Raw genomic sequence first — 21733 nt, 5'->3', positions numbered from 1 at the left:
CGTGGGGTAGCAATCTAATTGAAAATTGGACATTTAAATCGGGCATTCAATACAATTTATTTTTGCAATAATTGCATGCGTAATAAAGTAATTGCACTTTTTATGATTTTAAAAGCTGCATAATTGGCCATTTTGATTCTCATTTGTCTCGTCGTAGGAGCCCGCGGCACGAGCCCGATTACCAATTCTTCATGGAGTTTCATGGTATATACATGTATTCGGGTATGTGATCCATGTTGGAGGAGGGGGCATTTCCGGAAAAATTGGCCTATAGCATTTCAATTATGCCCCCTCAAATGCCGCTTTGGGGTATCATATTATGACAATACTGACAAGTTCCTGACTGTCATCATATATATAAACCTATATTCGAAGGGTACTGAACAGATTGTTTCAAAACTCACGGGCACATTCCCGTAAAATTTAGACACCCCTCGATTATTTTTGGGCAAGCTGATGCGAGGAGGACAACCCAAGAGTAATGGGCAAACGAGTTATTCATTATTTCCTTTAAATTTTTTACAATTCTTTTTGGCGTTTTCGAATTTTAAAAAATGTGCGAAATGTTGTATTTTGGCATTATGTTCCAATCATGAAATGTTTTTCATCCTTGCAGCGACGTGACCTCTTTGATTGGTAACGAATCTATCACTGAAAGAAAAATCTATACTGTAAAATAATAGTTTCAAAATGCTGGTCGCACACCTTCCAAAACGTGGACTTTTGGGGGGGGGGGGGGGCGGTTTGCATATACACAAAGTGGATTTTTACCTTTTTAATTTGCTTTAAAGTGAACTTTTTGGGTTGCTTGAATTTTTTACTTTTCACTCCAAAAAGTGGACCTTATTTTTAAATAAGGTCCACTTTTTGGAGTGAAAATTAAAATTTCCCAATGAAAATGTTGGACTTTTGAAGCATCTTATATATATAGCATAATAAATTTTATCAACAGGAACATGGACCTACATACGAACCTGGTATGTTTGCAGATTCAAAGAATTGCGGTTTGAAATTTTAGCACATCAAAGTGATCAAACAGGGGAAGGTTGAAAGGGGTTTGGGCAAGTCAAAAGGTGCAAGGTACAATTCAGTGGCTCCGGAACCGGTAGCCACTAAAATCAGTGGTTCCAGACCCCCCCACCCCCCCACCATATATACAGTCGACCGCACCAAAACCGCACTGTGTAGATTGGGTATAAAATCTTTCGGAGCATCTGCAATTGATGTGATATGTAATCGACTTTACTTTCAAATTACACAGAAATGTTATATAAACCTTGTACCTGTAGTTTTTCAAGCGAAAGTGATCGGATGATGTAGCATTAATATGCCTTTAAAATCTTTAAACTTAGTTTCGAATGCATGTGGCGAGGAATTAACCTTGGCAGTGACAATTATGCTGAAGTCAATATGCAAGCGAGCTCTAAAACAGGAATACAGGCGTACATGTTGTTATGTTTTACAAAAAAATGGTTCATGAACAGGACACATTTCTTTATGTTACAGTAGAAATTTGCTCAGGAGCTGTACGTATATAGATTGAGGATGTGGAGGGGGGATGCAAAAAACTTTATGCACCTTTTTCTCTTCTCTCGACATAATAAAATGAATATTGAATCTGTTCATCTGGACTTACTATTTTTGATAGCGACAGTATCGCGTCTCCACCTCCTTTTTCTCTTCTCTTTTCACCTTTACTTCCATTTGTTTCTTTTCTCATTCCTCATTTATCTCACTCTCAATTATATTTCAATGCCCTATTGCTATTGCTTCAAATGTTCCCCACACTCATAGAAATGACTTGTTCGCCTTGTTGGCGCAATTCAAAAGGAGTAAGTTTGGACAACTCAAAAATAGTGTAAAAGTTGCCAAAACAAAATTCATTTTAGTTATCCGAACTTAAAAATGCTGAAAAAGCTCAAAAAGTTCCGTCAACTAATCAACATTGTTGGCATTACTTAAAAAGTTGATGTAAGTCGTTGCGTCAACTTTTTAAAAGTAATGCCAACTTCTGAATTCAAGTTCAGTGAACTTACAAGGTTCAAAGAACCAATTAGTTGAGTTATTGTAACTCAACATGTAAGTTGATGTAACTCGTTCATATTAAGTTACTGGTACTTATTGTTTTGAGTTATTCCAATTTGGTACTTTGTTACTTAATTCACGTAATTGGATCATTTTCTGCACAATTAGCAGTATTCAAATATTTATTTTTGTAATCAGTGCAAAATTTTGTATACTATAGCACACCTCTAGAAAATTTCATTTTCTGAGTTGTAACAACTCAATAAAGTAAGTGCAAATGAGTGCGACCAACATAATGATATCGAGTCAGCGTTACTCAAAATTGTACGCGTTGGCATTACTCGGAAAGTTGACGCAACGACTTACATCAACTTACTGAGTAATGCCAACGAACAATTTCTATGAGTGCAGCAGTTCAATCTTTGTTTCGAAGAGAACTGAATAAAAGTTGACCTGCTCCTTATTTCAGCTTTCAATTCTCATTGATAAACACATTAATCTGTGCAGTGGCATTATAGCGTGCGTGATTTTCATGGAGCAAATTCTGAATCCCTGCTGACCCTGCGGCATTCTGACTTCAGAATACCGGTGAAACCCCATCAGGATAACGGGAATGGCCCGGCCGGGTTACATTGGGTTCAGACCTAACAAGTTGATATCATGTTGACATCGATCTATATAAGTGCATACATCTTTAAAACATGAACATTGGAGTCTACAACAGATTTTGCTATTAGAATACATTTGCTTATTGACAAAATTGCAATTTGGTTGTATATTTTTGACAATTTCAACCTATTTTACGCTGTAACCATGTCAGAAGATCAAAATGACGAAAGCAGTAAGCTTCCTGTGGAAGTCCTGGACATGGAACCACCATCAACCAAGAAGCAAAAGTCCAAGGTTTATCTATCGTGTGGCTGGATCATTTTGTTGTGTGTACTTGTCATCTTTCTCATCATTGTCATTGCAGTATTAGTTGCATTCTTGCCCAAATGCAGAAGGTAAGTGGTTCTTTAGGGATGACATCAAAACTCGACCGGTGGTTGACCGGTTGACCTGCGGTTCGCCCGGTTCTGTCCGGTTTCCATTGTTTATAGAAAATAAAACCGCCGGTCGAGTTTTGATTCCATCCTTCACTGCAAACGTATTCTCCTATCACCTTCTATCACCAACTTCGAAAATTCGGGCCATTGTTATGTGCCGAAAAAGTCTTTGGTCTCCCCTTTTTGACGTGCCAAAAATCTTTGTCCCCCTTCACAAGTTTTATATAATATACATGCCAGATGTTTTTGGGAACAAATTTTATAATCGAACGATGAGCGAGCAGAAAATTGTGCACAATTTGCGGTATAATTTCAAAAGGTGCTACAAATGTGTGCCAAAAAAGTGCTTGGACTCTTTGCACGAGGCTTGCCCAAATGTGCGCTTCATATCATCCCCTTAAAATTCACCGAGGTTATACGTATAATTATTACACCAGCTGCACCATAAGCAGCAAAATAGAGATTTCGTCAACACATATATCGCTATTGTAGCACTAGGGTAGGGTAATACTCACAGGATTTAGGGTTAGGATCATTTTTTTAGAAGCTCTTGGAGCACTAGGGCGGGCACTAGGGTAGGGGTAATGCTCACAGGATTTAGGGTGGGTGCTCTTGGAGCACTAGGGTAGGAGTAATGCTCACAGGATTTAGGGTAAGAATCATTCTTCAGAAGCTCTTGGAGCACTAGGGTAGGGGAAATGCTCACATGATTTAGGGTGGGTGCTCTTGGAGCACTAGGGTAGGGGTAATGCTCACAGGATTTAGGGTGGGTGCTCTTGGAGCACTAGGGTAGGAGTAATGCTCACAGGATTTAGGGTGGGGTGATCTTGGAGCACTAGAGTAGGGGTAATGCTCACAGGATTTAGGGTGGGGTGCTATTGGAGCACTAGGGTAGGGGTAATGCTCACAGGATTTAGGGTAAGAATCATTCTTCAGAAGCTCTTGGAGCACTATGATAGGGGTAATGCTCACAGGATTTAGGGTGGGTGCTCTTGTCATGGAGCACTAGGGTAGGTGTAATGCTCACAGGATTTAGGATGGGTGCTCTTGGAGCACTAGGGTAGGGGTAATGCTCACAGGATTTAGGGTTAGGATCATTCTACAGAAGCTCTTGGAGCACTAGGGTAGGCGTAATGCTCACAGGATTTAGGGTGGGGTGCTCTTGGAGCACTAGGGTAGGGGTAATGCTCACAGGATTTAGGGTGGGTGCCCTTGGAGCACTAGGGTAGGGGTAATGCTCACAGGATTTAGGGTGGTCTCTTGGAGCACTAGGGTAGGGGTAATGCTCACAGGATTTAGGGTGGGTGCTCTTGGAGCACTAGGGTAGGAGTAATGCTCACAGGATTTAGGGTGGGTGCTCTTGGAGCACTAGGGTAGGGGTAATGCTCACAGGATTTAGGGTGGGGTGCTCTTGGAGCACTAGGGTAGGGGTAATGCTCACAGGATTTAGGGTGGGGTGCCCTTGGAGCACTAGGGTAGGGGTAATGCTCACAGGATTTAGGGTGGTCTCTTGGAGCACTAGGGTAGGGGTAATGCTCACAGGATTTAGGGTGGGTGCTCTTGGAGCACTAGGGTAGGGGTAATGCTCACAGGATTTAGGGTGGGTGCTCTTGGAGCACTAGGGTAGGGGTAATGCTCACAGGATTTAGGGTGGTCTCTTGGAGCACTAGGGTAGGGGTAATGCTCACAGGATTTAGGGTGGTCTCTTGGAGCACTAGGGTAGGGGTAATGCTCACAGGATTTAGGGTGGTCTCTTGGAGCACTAGGGTAGGAATAATGCTCACAGGATTTAGGGTGGTCTCTTGGAGCACTAGGGTAGGGGTAATGCTCACAGGATTTAGGGTTAGGGTCATTCTTCAGAAGCGTTTGTTGGCGAAATCCATTCGTTCTGTGTGAAGTGAGCATAATCAAACCGGTAGCATATGCTTAGGAACTGGAAGGGGCTTGTGGGGGCTCAGCCCCTCAATAATTTTTGTCTGGGGATGGGGCTGAGCCCCCCCCCCCAATAATTCCAGATGCAGTAAAACATGTAACTGGGAAAAATTGGTGTTTTTACCTATTTTCGCAAAATTTCCTGAATGGGTACCCTATTTTTTGTTTGGTCAGCTACGCCCCCACCCCCATGTTGATAATCATCCAAAGCCAATGGATGGCTGGGGAGACAACCAGTGACATTGGTCTAGTAAAAAATAGGGATCCGTTGGTGATTGAGAGCATGCGTATGAGACAATGTTTCCCAAATTTATGGAATATTGTTTCAATTGGGATTATCCGGTTCCTCCTATTTTTACAACACAAGGGGCTCCGTGAAAGAGAGTCTATTGACAATTGGATTGGAAACTGGTATGTTTGCCAAAATTGTCAAAATAGCACTATGCTCATCATGTTCAGCATTTAAGTGTGTTGTGCATGATGACACCTCGGTCACATTCACGTAAAACATTCATATATAGTTAATAGAGAATCGACATTGACCGCAGGAATGTGAAAATCAGGGTATAAAAATATAAATAGGCCCTAGGTACAGGCCTAAAACTTAAATACTGCACGTTTTTTCGTGGATATGTAAACTAAAGGGAGCAATTTGCGGACAAGAAAACAAACCAATATACCATAATCTCATGTTCTGCACATCTGGGGAGAAATATAATGTTATTATACGGGATATACGGAAACTAGGCTATAGCAATTGAAACATATTTTCGCTGTGTCTTTGAAAGTTACAAGCGAATACAAAAACTTGTGTTATGGTGTACTAACATTTTAATGGTGACATGCACTATGGACCACAATGGCCTCATCCCAGTGGCAAAGTTCAATAACCTCAATTAAACAATCATAGTGCAAAAGTTTACTTATAAGTTCCAGAGTATTAGTTTTTGTACTCAAAATTTCAAAGGTCATGCAATGAATGTACTAAATGTATTGGGGTTAAAGAACTGTGCATTGATAGATGAGCATGTTGTGGATCCTAGTAATGGTGCGCAGCGGAAGAGTTGGACTCATAATCGCGAGGAAGCTCGAGGTCATGGGTTCGAATCCCCGCGTCAAAACCTTAAATTGTCTTATCATATAGGCCTAGGCTTCACCCCCCCCTTTTGACCTGCCAAAAACTGCTTGCCCCTCCCCTTTTGGCCTGCCAAAACATATTTGCCCCCTCCCCCGCCATTATTCACCACCCGGGGTACACATAATTATTGCACCACCCCTAAGACGTGTTGCATATAATATATTCTAGGTCGGAAAAAAAATATACAGTGGCATTTACATGCATATTAAAACTCCAACAAGACGGTGATTAAATTCCTCAATAGATCTCAATCGGAACCAGGAGGTTGTTCGTTATGTTGCAAAATTATTTTTAAGAATTTAAAACGTGCCCGTTTCCCTTCAGTTTATCAAGAAATGTTTACCTATATGAATTGAAAAAATAATCTGATACATAGTCAATTTTGATTTTTAAAAATTTATCATTTTATTATCATAAATGTAGAAATTCTTACGAAACCCGTGAGAAAAAAAAGTTAAAGATGGTTTTCTCTTGGCGATGTGTACAGGTCAAGTTCACTAAACGTTTTACCATGTAACCATATGATTGCCTTGATCCAAATGTCTGTGTGTTGATCCAGAGCGTTGATCCGAGTGTCATGTTCTGCCAAACTTAAAATAGGATTTCAATAATCTCATCTGCGCCGCGCAGTTCTTCAACTCTAGCTCCTCTAGAATCTATTCAAATTATCAAGAAATGTTTACCTATATGAATTGAAAAAATAATCTGATACATAGTCAATTTTGATTTTTTAAAAATTTATCATTTTATTATCATAAATGTAGAAATTCTTACGAAACCCGTGAGAAAAAAAGTTAAAGATGGTTTTCTCTTGGCGATGTGTACAGGTCAAGTTCACTAAACGTTTTACCATGTAACCATATGATTGCCTTGATCCAAATGTCTGTGTGTTGATCCAGAGCGTTGATCCGAGTGTCATGTTCTGCCAAACTTAAAATAGGATTTCAATAATCGCATCTGCGCCGCGCAGTTCTTCAACTCTAGCTCCTCTAGAATCTATTCAAATTTGACAAGTATGACTACATGTATTCGGAGGGGGCACAATTTTTTGTTCAAAATTAACCGATTTCTTTTCAAAATTAATCGGATTTACTCATAAAAATGACAAGAAACTCATCAAATTTGACAAGATTGCCATGTCATAAAAAAAATGAATAGGTTGAAAGGTTCTTATCAAAAATGACCAAAAAAAATGAAATTTGAATAGTCTAGTTTGTCTCCTCCGAATGGGGTATAACATAACCTTTTCAAATTGGTGTTAACCATGAATGGTTGAATGCAGCCTGCAGGTTATTGACCTATGTTGCTGGAGATGAGGCCATTTGGCCCATACTTCCATGATGAGAACCAGAAGATGAAAAGTGTCGTATAGAGAGGATTTCGTTTGTTTTAGTATACAGATAAGCGGCTAACCCAAAGGTTCTTGATTTTGAATTAGGGGAGATGTGCGGCTATGCGCTAGGATTTCGAAATTTTGTGGACTTCGAACAATTAAATTAAGGTAAATTTGCCCAATTCTGACCAAAAAAAATGGCTGCAAAACAATGAAATAAAATGACTGTCATATGATTTGGTATTTTTGTGCCACCCTGTATTATTTACTAATTCTAGGCCTATAGGCACACACATAAATATGTTTGAAATTCTTAATCGTGACATTATTTTAATGTATGATATTACTACAACACACATGAGGTACACACCATATCTAGGGTTGAGGGCAAGAAGGCCCTAGCTACAATAGCTGCCACATGTCATAATTTGAGATTGTGCACAATATAGAATGTAGAAATTATCAAAATGTCTATAGGGCAGCTATTGCAGATATGAAATCAAACATGCTCATTGTGTATATTTTTGCATTTTTCTCAAAAACTAGTATCACAGTGGTAACAAAAGTTATGTATATTATAGGGGCAAGGAATCCAATTACTACACTGGAATTTCAGTGACCCAAGACAAGCGGTTCGGTTTTTATGATAAGAAATAAGGTACCGCTAGGATGTATCTCATTTCCTATCATATTTACTGAACCATATCTCTTGAGTCGCTGAAATTTCAGTGTAGTAATTGCTTTCCTTGCCCCTATAATATACATAACTTTTATTACCAGTGTGTTATTATTTTTGAGAAAAATACAAAATAGTCACAATTTATCACAGGGGTGTAGTACCCCTTTGACCCCAATGCAATGTATTTATGGAATGATCTTTGAATAGATTTGGTAAAAATTCACACACCATAAAGTTAATACCAAATTTTAAACTGTAAAATGGACACAAAGGTAAAGTGCCGTTGGTAAATGGGTCATTTTGCCTCATGGTAACATCGTCGCATTGATCCCTTATTTTAAATTGCGTGTTTTTACGAGTTTCAATTTCGTGATGCTCATTACGTACTACCGAAGGCCTATGGTACTACCTTAGAATTAGGGAGTGGACACTAGTATTGAGCCCGGGTATTGAGCAAGTATGAAAATCCTGGGGTGAAAATTTTGTTTGTTCCTACCTTTCAAGTCAGAGGATTTGTCCATGCACAGATCCTAGGATATGGGATTCGTGGAAGATATTAAAATAAGCAAGTAAGCAAATTAAGAATAAACACATATATACTTTGATCAGCTCGTAATCGGCGGACATTATAACATCGCGTATTAATATCAAAATATTTTATTTTGAGAATTGTCTTGTGACATCTCGCTAGAAGCATCACGAATAATTAATTCGAGTCCTATACTTTGTCTACTTTCTGTAACACACAAACTATAGACCAGATAGGTCAACTAACACAGTGACTAATACCACTCTTAACGTTTTGGCGGAGTGGTAAAAGCCTAACATTTCCCGCCTATATATTACGAGCTGATCAAACTATAATTATTTCCGATAATAAATCGACGACTAATGGTGTTCTCAACAAAATTGCACGGGTATGAGCAATGGATGTCAAAAACTGCAATTGTCTATACCTTCTTTTCGCCAACTTTGGTGGTTATCATGTGGCGTCCGCAGGTTTTCAAAGGGGGGGGGCGGGTCTCGATTCCCCCAACTGTTCAAAAGTTAATAGCTATTTCCCAAATTCTCATCCGATTAGGTGCATTTTCCTTGAATGACTGCCTAAAGGAGGGTGGGCACATGCCCCTTTGCACACACCAGTGACACCACTGCATGGTGGTTTCAAAAAAATAGTGAAAGAGACACAATGAAATACAGAGAAGAAAATTACTTGTGCTGCCTTGTGCAAGCTGTATCCTACTTCTGATATCAAAATACTTTAGTTGAGCTATATAGAAGTCATGGGTTTTTGTCGCCATGCCGGTATGCAAATTGGATTCAATTATAATAAAATAGTTTCTATACCGATTCAAGAGTTTTACTTTAATCAGAATGATTATCCACTCGTATAGTTTCTTAACTATAGAATTCGTTAGATCTAATTAAAAAGTTGCAGTATAATGGTTTATGCTATTATACTTTCTGAGTTCTTTGACACTGAGCTGGGGCCATGCCAGGTAGTGCTCTCTGGAGTTCAAGCTCAACTACAAAATGTATCTTAATTAGAATTAGTTCTACTTATTTCATTCCATGTTAGGGATATTTTTACATACCTCAGATCCAGTTCTTAAAATTTAGACAGAAAGAAATGGCTGAAATACAAGAGTCCAGCCGAAGTTCGGCTGGACTATAGACTGCCCCACAATCTGGGTTCGGTCCGGTCTCTGAATAATGGAACGTTAACGACACATAATTACATAATAATAGCCTATAAAATATGCCATAGTCCTAACCCCCCGTCGTCGTCGTCATCGTCGTCATCGCCACTGCCACTCCCAATATACCACCATTGCACCATCAATTCGCCGGAGAAGTGACGTAGTTAATTAGATTAATTACCATAGCAATAGATGAATACAATTTTGGATATATCTCCCTGCACTACAACGTTCACTCGGTACCTTTGCATTGAACCATAGATGTCAAAGAACAGGGATAAAGACATGTATCGTAATTCTATGCATATTATGCTGATCCCGCGCACTTGTTAGAGTGCAACCTGCTTGTAGTGCAGGGTGATCTATTCAAGCTTATTCAAAAATTGTATTCATCTATTGCTATGGTAGTTAATCCGATTATTACGTCACTTCTAGGGCGAATTGCTGTGTGATTTAAGTACATTTGAATGCATTATTAATCCGATTTACTTTTATTTTGCTGTCTGCAGACCGGAACCGATTCCTGTTAGCGGGACAATTTCACCAACAACAAGCCCAGGAAATACTCCACAAACACCAAAAAATATTTGGGACAACCCTCGCCTTCCAGACGACATCGTACCACTACATTATTCTATTGACCTCACCATTGATTTGGATAATTTTACTTTCTCTGGGACCTCATCAATGCAGATCATGTGTATCAGTAAAACAAATGTAATATTACTCCATGGAAAACAGTTGACGATAAACACGGAAAAGGTTCGATTAGAATTAGCTGATGACTTTGTTGGTACGGTTCCAGATGTTATCGATGTGAGGTTGTATCCAGAGAATCAGTTTATTTTGGTTGAACTGGAGGACACTTTGGAAGCAAATTCTGAATATTTATTGACAGTAGAATTCGAAGGAAAACTGCAGGATGATCTTGTTGGGCTTTATAGGAGTTCATATACGACTCCACAAGGAGACAAAAGGTAATATAGTACGTTTATATAATCACCTTTTGTGTGACAAATCCACAAAATTGTACTTAGGATTTGGGATTTCGCCATCCAGGCTGATGATTTGATAATAATTATTAAGTAATCGAATCCACTGCGTTTCCCGCGAAGTTTGGATACACTCTCAATTTTCAGGATCAAATTTGCCTACATCATATCAAACGTAATCAACTTTGATACAATCACTCACATCCGTGCATCAGATTGGTTGCCGTGCAATTATATCAAAGTGGTACACCTCGTCAGTCCGAAACCCCGTCAGTCCGAACCACCGCTAGTCCGAATTTTAAGCTTACCTAATCCTAACCCTAACCCTAAATCTAACCCTTAGGCCTATAACCCTAACCCTAAAATTCGGCTAGCGGTGGTTCGGACTGACGGTGTTTCGGACTGACGGGGAGACCCCTATCAAAGATGCACATTTGCGATTCGGTTGGTTTCACGTCCGACGCGTCCACTATTACTCTTTCAAAACGGCATTGTACTTGATTGGCAAAGTTTAATTATTATGCAAGTTCAGTATTTTTGATGGTGACTTACATCACCATGATCACGTTAACTGAATTGAAGACAAGTGAACTGTGTCTTTACATCTTGCATTAAAGTGACGACTCTTTTTTTTCAGGTGGCAAACTAGCAGTCACGAACTACGTCTTATCAAAACCTATTACCAATATCGTATTCTATTCATTAAGATTCAATCATTAATAATGGTATTTCATAAAGTTGCTCATTCTCTCCTTTTTTGTACATATCTTTGATGGTAGATGGATCGCCGCAACGTTCATGTCTCCTACCAACGCACGGAAAGCTTTCCCGTGTTTTGACGAACCTGGACTAAAAGCTAACTTCACATTCTCAATCACCCATCGTCAGGTATGGTTATGTGTATCAAAATTCGGAAGTTCAGTACTACCCATTCGCCGGGTCTTCATCAGACTTGAATGGTGGTTTTGGCCATGTGATGGTAATCGGCACTCAAAACTGTGGAAGATAATATGAAGCCATCCGGGAAAGAATTAAGCAGGTAGCACTTTTAGAAAGTATAAGGGAGGCCCACGTTTCCTGCTGTCGCTCGATCGCTTGGCACTCCACCGTGAAACAACTTCCTCACCGATTGCCACAACCTGATCATACCACCAGTCAAGTATCTGCTAATCTGACGACGACCCGACGAATGAGTCGCAACGTTATGAATTTTGATTCACTTCTGTTATCAGTTGTCTGTAACCAATTTCTCAATGATTCTATGTAGACATGCAAATTTTTATGATTATGAAAAGTGAGATCAATGTACATAATCTTTCTTGATGTCGTTCTGTTTAGGAATATAGGGCATTGGCTAACATGGATGAAGCTGGACCTCCAGAACCAGGACCATCAGAGGGTTGGTTAACAACACGGTTTCTCACCACACCAAAGATGTCAACTTACATTATATGTTACACTGTAATGGATTTTGTTTCTAAAGAGACCTATACAACGACTGGAGTTCTGGTAGGTTTATATTCTTTTAGATTGTAGTAATATCTCTCTGGAATCTGTTCGCTTCTTCCATACGGTCGTGTCGCAAATCACGTCTGTAGGTCTACTTTATCCAGCAGTATGAATCATAGGGATGCAGCATGAATCAAGGGAGCACGGTGGCCGACCGGAACGAGCTGCGACTCATAATCGGAAGGTTGCGGGTTCGAGCCCCGGCGACGCCATCGTGTTGTTCCCTTGAGTTAGGCACTTTATCTCGATTGCTCCTCTCCAACCAGGTGTATAAAATGGGTACCGGCATTCTTAAATGCTGGGAATGTAATATACTCGCTGTGGAGGAGGTGTAGCGATCCCCCTATAGCAACATTATATGGAGGTGTCTGGTCCAATCACCAATGAAAGGGAGATGGGCACTCCGATCATTGTTTATACAGGATCATCTCCTTTACCTTTATGAATCACGGATTAAACCCGTATTCTATTCGAAAAAGACGGCTACACGTATGGTTCTTTGAACACGGGACTGACCCCGTGGAGGAGAAAGACACATCCTAAATTTGTGATACACGTGTATGCTCCCTACGGAACTGGCAATGGTGGTCTTTGGGAGTTGATGGCATATCGGTAAAAGTGGTCTTTCGGAGACCAGGACTACTGTGAACTGTCAAAATCAAGGGTCTCTTCTTGGCTTTCTGATTGAAAATCGCCTTGAAAAACAACCAGAAAATACGAGAGGAATGGGCAATTTGGGGGTCTTTTGGAGCTGAAATTATCAAAATCAAGGTTCCTTCAGATCTATGTTTTGGCCAAATGTAAAGCCTTTCAAAGCTGCGCGGTCCTAAAACAGGGGTTTCTCTGGGGGGACAAGCATTTGCCCTTTTGCGTGTTGATGTGTCTATTTAAATTATCATTTGTGTGGACATGATGGGCGGGGGAAAGAGAAGACAATGAATTAATAGACTAACATAATTTTACTTTATTTGTTATCTGCCGCAATAGGTACGAGCATGGTCACGAGCAGAAATAATTGATGACATCACCTATGGCATGGATGTACACAGAGATATATTGCAGTATTATGAGGAATATTTTGATTACCCGTATCCTCTACCTAAATTAGGTGAGTATGTACTACATGGAATGTAAACTCAAAACCATTTCAAACTTATTCATTGCATTTCTACACGCATACTGAATAATACGACCTAAGCGCACACAAGAATATTGTTTGGGCGCACTACTGTTTAACTATGGCAAATTTAACTTGACACTCTTTTTTTCCTCAAAATCTACATTTCTTCTCATCTAGAGTTTCTCTAGTGATTAAGGGTGCCCACTTTTTTTTTTTTTTTTTTTGGCGATATATTATTTTATAGCCCGTGCCTTCTATTTTAATTTATTTATTTATTCAAAACTATGGTGTCATTCACCTCGAGTGAGATCACTCTCTCGTATCATGTCGATTAGACTATCGTTAAACGTCACAATGGTCTGTTGTAAAGAGAGGTTTTGTGGACGATGCAAACGGATGTTTAATTGTAGTCTGTGGCATTCACTCAGATGGTTAACATCTCTCCATAAACTCTCCGTGTGCGTCAAGATCTGAACACAACTTCTTAGTTTAGAGCGAGTACAATTCTCGCTAATTATTACTGGATAATGGAGTTTGTTCTACTCCTAGTTCTCTTGTTAGTTTTAATATAAAGTTTCATACCGAATGAAGAAGATGTAGTAAGTAATAAATATAACTTAATTAACAGTAAATTGGGTTTTGATTGTCTTCATGTTTGTGTGATAATACTCGTGCTTGGCTGATTCTAAAAGCCTCAATAAGTCCCTGGTTGAACCTCTGGTTCTATGAAGAACTTTATTTTAGCGCCCCTACTCAGGCCTATGATGAAGAGACGATGAACCGAATACCAATCTGAGGGACTAGTCGAGACGAGTGAACCAAGACGCATCTACCAAGCCGTGTGATTATTCCTGGTACCTACCTCGCCGGTTAAAATATTTAGCGAGTCCTATTCCCAAAGTTCTTTATTAGAAATGGTGGAGAAAGCCAAGGCGTTTTGATATTTTTATATCAATGTTATTTTAAAGATCACACTTACAAGAGACAATTTTTACCCTATATTATATATTAATACATCTTGTTCATCGACGGCCGAAGACGTCAGCGGAGTTTCTGAGTGATGCTACGGGCTACCCTTACCATTTTTGTTTCAAATTTTATTTTGGTAAGTTAATATGATGGTGGTAAGTTTTGTTTTGGTGGCATCAACATATATTGTATGTTTTATCTATAGTCTAGGCACGTAGTAGGCCTATTTCATTTCAAAATTTGGCGAGTTGAGTAATTTGAAGGAAGAATTTGTCAATGAAATTCATTCATCGCCAATAGATAGTAAGGAGGATGATCCTAGGCTTCAAGAAGTACTTTCTAAAGTCTCTGTAAACACTGATCATTTGTCATCTTCAGAAATGTCAGAAATTACTAATTTGTTCAATGAATACATTGATATATTTAAAGTGGAAGGAGGTCCGCATGGAGATTATTCTGGTGTAAAACATGAAATAAAAACAAATGGACATCCACCAATTAGATCTCGACCATATAGATATACTCCACATATTCAAGCGGAAATCAAGAAACAAGTCAATGAAATGTTAGATCAAGGAATTATTAAAGAGTCAACTAGTCCATGGTGTTTTCCTGTATGTATGGTACCCAAGGCTGGTTCTCCAGGTTCTTATAGATTTGCGATAAATTTCAAGAAATTGAATGATATTTGTCCACGTGACAATTTTCCTTTGCCAAACATTAACGACGCACTAGATAGCTTAGGCGCTGCCAAACCCAAATACTTCTCAACTTTAGACCTTGCTTCAGGTTATTGGCAAATAGGCTTAGAAGAGAGTTCAAAACCTCTCACCGCTTTTGTGACACAAGATGGTCTATTTGAATTCCAAAGAATGCCATTTGGCCTTCATAATGCTCCTGCGACATTTCAACGCGCTATGCAAGAAGTTTTGAGAGGTCTTAACTGGCAGTTTGTTCTATGTTATCTGGATGACGTCATCATTTTCAGTAATTCATTTTCTGAGCATTTATGTCATCTAAAACAAGTGTTTGACCGTTTTCGTCAAGCTGGTCTAAAACTACAGCCAAAGAAATGTTCATTTGGTCAGAAAGAAGTGAAATACTTAGGTCATATAGTGAGTGAAAATGGTGTTGCGACAGATCCTGACAAAGTCAAAATTGTAAAGGAGTATCCCCCACCTACCAAGGTCTCTGACGCATCTACCAAGCCGTGTGATTATTCCCTGGTACCTACCTCGCCGGTTAAAATATTTAGCGAGTCCTATTCCCAAAGTTCTTTATTAGATTATGCACGCAGTAAATCTTTTGACAGTTCTAAACCGTCGTCTTTCTATGAAAATATAAGACTATGTTTGTATGCCTCATTCCACATTATAAAAATGGTTTCCGCTTTGAGATAAGGCCACAAAGAGTTTTGTAGGTATCAAAAAATCTGTATTTAGTAGTATAGGCCTAAGTTTGTGGCGCCAATTACATAAGAATGTTTGAAATACTTATGAATATGAACATGAAAGCTCGTCATTTGATTGATTTCAACCCATCTCCATTGCATCTCTTATCTGTAAGACAGGGTTGGGCGTAAGACCATCTTCTTTAAATATATCAGGTCATGCTCGGTTAGGTCTGATCTTGGGCGGAAAGGCTGCATGGTGAACAACACTGTGCTGAATGTAGCTTAGTATGGATGAACAATTTGACTACTTTCTCTAAACCACTGAACTGGAAAACTGTACAATGCTCGTACACTTAGTGAGATTCAGTTACCCAAGTATTGCCTCACTGCTGCGCACAACATCAGCAAATAAGATGTAATTCTATTCTAGAAGATTGGACATTCATGGGGCTGTATATCTAAAACTATATATCGTCGTCATCATTGCATACTGACAAATCCTAGATAACTAATAAACCGGTCCTTTTGTATTATCATAACTATAGAGGGCGACATTGTCAACCTTTTTTGCCATGCTAAGCCGTTCTGGCTATTGTCGCCTAGGGCACTTCTTTGATTATATGTAGCAATCTGGTATTCGTTAGTTTGTGGAAATAACGAACATTATTATCCTTTTTGCTCTACGGCAGGGGGGGAAGGAGGATTATGGCCTGTTGAGTAACTGAATACTACTATCGCGGATTCAGGGAAATATGATTGCCCAAATACGCAAATTAACGTGGTGTAGGGATTTTTTTAGCACCATCGTTAGAAATATAAAAACAAAGAGAAACATAGACATTCATTTGATCTTCCCCATTTCATTACATTCTGAAATGACTCTAAATTAATACCATAGGAAGAAAAAAATACAATCTAAATTTTAGCCATATATATTCCAGTATCTATGGGCCGTTTTCTAGAAAATTAAGCTTTTGTAATAACCTCATGGCGTCAAAGTTCACTCACAGGTCCGGTCAATGTTGCTATGTAAGCGATCCGTTGAGTCTGTTACTGAGACTGTAAATTGTGTCGATATCGATTACCCAGGCAGCAGACGACGTTCGCAGGAACCTCAATCTCGACCTACTCCCTAAAATCTTTATCACGTAATGAATACGGAATAAATCACAAACATTAGGGGACTGGATCGGGTTGGAGGTTATTGCGGATCCTTCATCAGTTTCGGCTGTGATATTCATGTAGTAGGGCCCCTAGATCATAATATCACATTACTTGTTAGGGGAGTTCTTGAATTCTATCTTATTTATTTATTATTTATTTTATTCATAATCCAGGGTAGCACAATTCAACCAAATAGCTGGTCTAACGGGGGCCCTGCGATACATTTACACAACAATTATCAACATGCAATTTATATAGAATAGGCCTGTACAGTAGGCCTACCGGTAGGCCTACGCCTACAACTATTTAGGCGGTAGGCCCTATACAAAATTAAAATACAGAAATGCAATACACTTTTCAAAGTAAATAAAAACACATCATTAACAACTACATGCTCAGAATCTGGATTCTATGCCTATAGGCCCTACCTCCAAATCAGTAGGCCTAGGCCTACTCCCTGTAAAAGTATTAACCGGATGGTGGAGGGGGGGGGGGGTATGATGGGCCATGAATAGGCATAGGCCTATATAGGGGGTCATAAAAATATGGGGGTGGGAAGAAGCGCTACTAGGTCATAACATTCATGATGATAGGCCTATAGCCTATTTGGGATTGGGACTAGGCCTATAATTGGCCTAGGCCTAAATATTGTTTGAAAAACTAGTTGATTTACAATCAATAGGCCTACAAAACTTTCGCGCGCTTTCCAAATGGACTTTAGGCTTAGGCCTAAGGGAACAAAACAGACCAGTAGGGGGCCTAGGCCTATTATAGTTCAGGTGTTTAATTATAAGCCTAGGAATATAATTAAACACCTGAACTTTGTGGAATCTAGGTCTAATAGGCCTAGCTAGGCCTATAGGGGCCAAATAATTAAACGGGAATTAAACACCTGAACTTTGTGGAATCATTTGTGCGCGGAAGGGGTGTCATAACAATTTTCAAACCCGAGATAGGGAGTTTCATGGGGCCGTAATTTGTTTTAACCCGTGCGGGTCATTGCCTCTGGTCACTGACACATTTTGGGACTTTTTTCTCAAATTGGGCAAATTCCGCCCAAAATGGTGCGATTTGCTCAGGGCCATTGCATTGTATTTGAACAATTTATAAAAAATAATCTAAGCCTACCACTCATGTCCCCTCCGAGGCTCTCCCGGTGTGGATGAAAAACTGATAATCTAAATCTCAAAATATGGGGGCCGAGCAAAACATAGGCCTATTTCAAATTTGAACGTTTCCGTACTGTTTGATAGGTGTCGTGCCCCATAAAATATGTGTGCCAAAAGTTTTTCCCCTCATTTCAACCTGTAAATAAATTTTGGCCCCCCTTTTTTTTTTTTTTTTTTGCCAAACAAATCCCCCCTCCATTTTATTCTCCCCAGGGCTCATAATAGCATATGATAGCCCTAAGCCCCTAACCATGCTAACCATTTGTATAATGTTATTTCTAATTCAAATTGGAGCGATGTATAGAGCTCGGGTAGAAGAAAACTGGGATGGGGGTAAGTTTTGCCGAGAATAAGTTTGGTATATTATATAGGCCTAATGTTCTGCTTGAAACAGCAGAGTGTAGGGAAAGCCCCCAAAAATGGATTCATTCAGCGAAACCTAGCAAGTTTTGGGTTAAACAGGAGCCTAAATAAATTGAGTAAAATTTGGGGAAAATTCAGTGAGGGAAAATTGCACAACTCTGGTTGACTCAAGAGGATAATTTGGTGAGAGCTTATCTAACATTAGTTCAAAAATATTTGAGCGGGTCACTGGATAACAGCAAACAAAAAGAGGGTCGGTCATTGGGTGAACATTAATTGAAAAATGTCGGCCACACATCACCATTACCCATTTTTCAGTGAGGTGCCCGCATAACAGTGATTGTCCCCCGCATTGTTCTACATAACATTAAAGCGGCTCGTGCATTGATTTGAAAGTCCTACAACAAAATCATATCTAGTGATTAACCTCTAACATCAACATGTCTAATTTTGGAGACTAGTACATGTATTGAGTTCTACTAGCCATGAGAGTATGATGAGACAATTACTATTAAAGATCTGTAACACGTGCTTTGTTTTATTAATATCATTTATTGTTCACATTGTAGCTTTTCATCATTTTTACAAATATCAATATTATGACAATATTAAGTATAACATATTTTATTTAATATTGTACTCTAGAAAAAACTAAATAATGATAAAACCAGATTCGAATCAATTATTCTTAACAGACCGAAAATTGAATAAAAAAATTGAAATGTCGGATAAAAAACAGATCCAACTAATTTGTAGATTAACTGCCATAAAAAGTCATGAACTATACATTCTGGAGATTTCAAGAGTTTCCAATGTTGCATTTGGAAAAGGCAGGCTTTTCAATAAACATCCAAATTGACGGGTACCAATCGTTTTGATAGAGCCTGTAGTGTGGGCCCTGTTCTCACCAATGGTCAAATCATCAACATTACTTCCAAACTTCTGTAGAGTTTGGAACATCCAAAGCATCATCATTGATCACTAATCTTGCCGTAAAATGGAATGAACAGGACCAATGACATTGCCTTGAGGAACACCTTACACCACCATTAAGTTCATTAAGTAAGAGCAAGTCTTAATATGAAGTTAAATTTTTTTTATTTATACACTAGGATTTGCCCTCCAACATTTTGTAAATAGCTGTTTTTGCTGTTTGTTTTGCAACAGACTTGTAGTTGAGTCACTAAACCTGAGTTTCGAGTCATCTTGAGGTTGAGACAAGTCTCAAGTTTGGTCTGAAAGTTGAGAAGAACCATAACATATTTAGTGATAGACTTTGTCCTGAATGCATATTTTCCAAACTTGGACTTTTCAACAAAAATAAAATTTACATTCAAATGCACATTTATTGTAAATTACAAACATTTATATTTTCATAATTGAAAACATTTCACAACCACATCGACTTACAGGTTTAATTTTAATTATTGGTACATAATTATTAGACCATTTTTTGTACCTGAGTCCACTTCATTCAAGACTGAGCCGAGCCCAGTCCATTTATATTTGAGTCCGAGCCAAATTCAGGTCCAAAAAAACTACGACCCACCGCACAGTTGACAATTCAAAAACTCAACCTTACAACAATACAAACAACAACTAATTGTACAAAACAACCATGATAATTAGTAGAGAGGCCACTTCGGTCTATCTGCTCTAGTTAAGATTTTTGTGCATTATTTTAAGACAAAGGTGCCAGCTAGGTTAGAATTAACCATTAGGCGACGAAAAAAAGAAACCCTGTTCTACAGGCTAACAGACCTTTCAAGTAGGGTCGGTCGGCTTTTTTTGTGGTTTTTTTAAATGACCCAAAAAAGCACTTTGTTTCTGAAATTTCCAAATTTGGGTCGGGATTCATTTGTACATGGAAAGTAGAACAGGGTTTTCTTTTTTCGTTGCCTTAGAGACTCATCTTTCTGTTTAACCCAGCTGGCATTTTCAAATGAGCTGAGATATTTGGGTAGAAAAATGCAGTTTGTGAATTTGTTATTTTCAATATTTGTTAACAAAAAAATGCATCTTTATATGATATCTTGATGCAATATTTTGGGAGAAATGCATTATTTTGATGATTTTGCTCAATTTTGAACAAAGAAAGTTAATTTTATCTACATGGTAAAAAATGAAATTTAATTTTTTTAAAGATATTTGAAATAAAAAGTATACCAATACACTGGTATGAATGTGTACATCAAAAAAGTCAATCATGGCAACTTCCTGAAACCAAAGTTTTTGACCTATGACCTCTTGAAAATCAAATGTCAACATAAAATAGTTTTTGGCAGTTTTGCCATCAAAATCAACTGAAAAATGGTGGGAAACAAAGTTGCTATGGTAGCTGAACAACCTGTGACTTCTGAATATATCCTGAAATTGTGGTACCATTTAACATCAAGAACATCAATTGTAGTTAAAGCTTTTGTATAAATTGTAGGCCTATAGCAACAAAACAAATGCCCATTTTAACCAAAATTTCAAATTTGTACCCAAAAATTGCATCGGCAATTTACAGCCCAAAACAAGCATTTTATGCTGACCTTTGATTTTTAAGAGGTCATAGGTCAAAAACATTTGGTTTTAGAAAGTTGCAATGATTGACTTTTTGTTTTTTGATGTACACATTCATATCAATACAGGTATACTCTTTATTCCAAATATCTTTAATTTTGTTTTTTCCATTATTTACCATTAACTTTTTTCGGTCAAAATTGTACAAAATCACCAAAATAATATATATCCTCCAACTATTTCATCAAGATATACAGATGCAATTTTTTCGTTAACAAATATAGAATATATGTAGGGATGTAGCTACAGTGGGCGGTAGTGGGTGGCACTGTGGCAGAGCCCACCACTCAGTTTTGGAGCCCACCAGTCAGCTGCAACTTTAGCACTGGAGCCCACCACTCAGAGGCCCAAATTGCACTGACAATTTTATTGGATTAACAGAATTTGGCCCATTTTGGCAAAAAATTGCCAAATATGCAAGATTTTCATTAAATGTCGCCCACAACAAAAACTATCCTAGCTACAACCCTGTACATATGACATGTATAATTCTCCACAGCAAATATGAATTATGAAGTTCATACTTAATGTAGTTTCAAAGTTATAGCTATTTTAATATTCACATTTTTGGTAAAAATTGTACTCACAAAAACTGCATTTCAACACACGTCACTTTTCAGAAATAACAACCGG

The 21733-nt window shown here is 38.6% G+C and overlaps 1 protein-coding gene across 1 annotated transcript in view; it reads left to right on the top strand.

Moving 5' to 3' along the window:
* Nucleotides 1–2465: 2465 nt before the first annotated feature.
* The window catches only part of LOC140156924 (aminopeptidase N-like), a 55277-nt gene continuing 36009 nt past the window's right edge, over nt 2466–21733 (top strand). Inside the window, exons 1-5 of the mRNA XM_072179964.1 lie at nt 2466–3029; nt 10363–10830; nt 11625–11733; nt 12184–12354; nt 13342–13462. Coding sequence (XP_072036065.1) covers nt 2839–3029; nt 10363–10830; nt 11625–11733; nt 12184–12354; nt 13342–13462 — 1060 coding nt within the window. The 5' untranslated portion in view covers nt 2466–2838. The remainder of the gene's footprint in view (nt 3030–10362; nt 10831–11624; nt 11734–12183; nt 12355–13341; nt 13463–21733) is intronic.

This window comes from Amphiura filiformis, chromosome 7 (assembly GCF_039555335.1).
Source record: "Amphiura filiformis chromosome 7, Afil_fr2py, whole genome shotgun sequence".
NCBI classification, from domain to species: Eukaryota; Metazoa; Echinodermata; class Ophiuroidea; order Amphilepidida; family Amphiuridae; genus Amphiura; species Amphiura filiformis.
The sequence above is the reverse complement of the archived record's forward strand: the minus strand, read 5'-3'. Positions and strand labels throughout refer to the sequence as shown.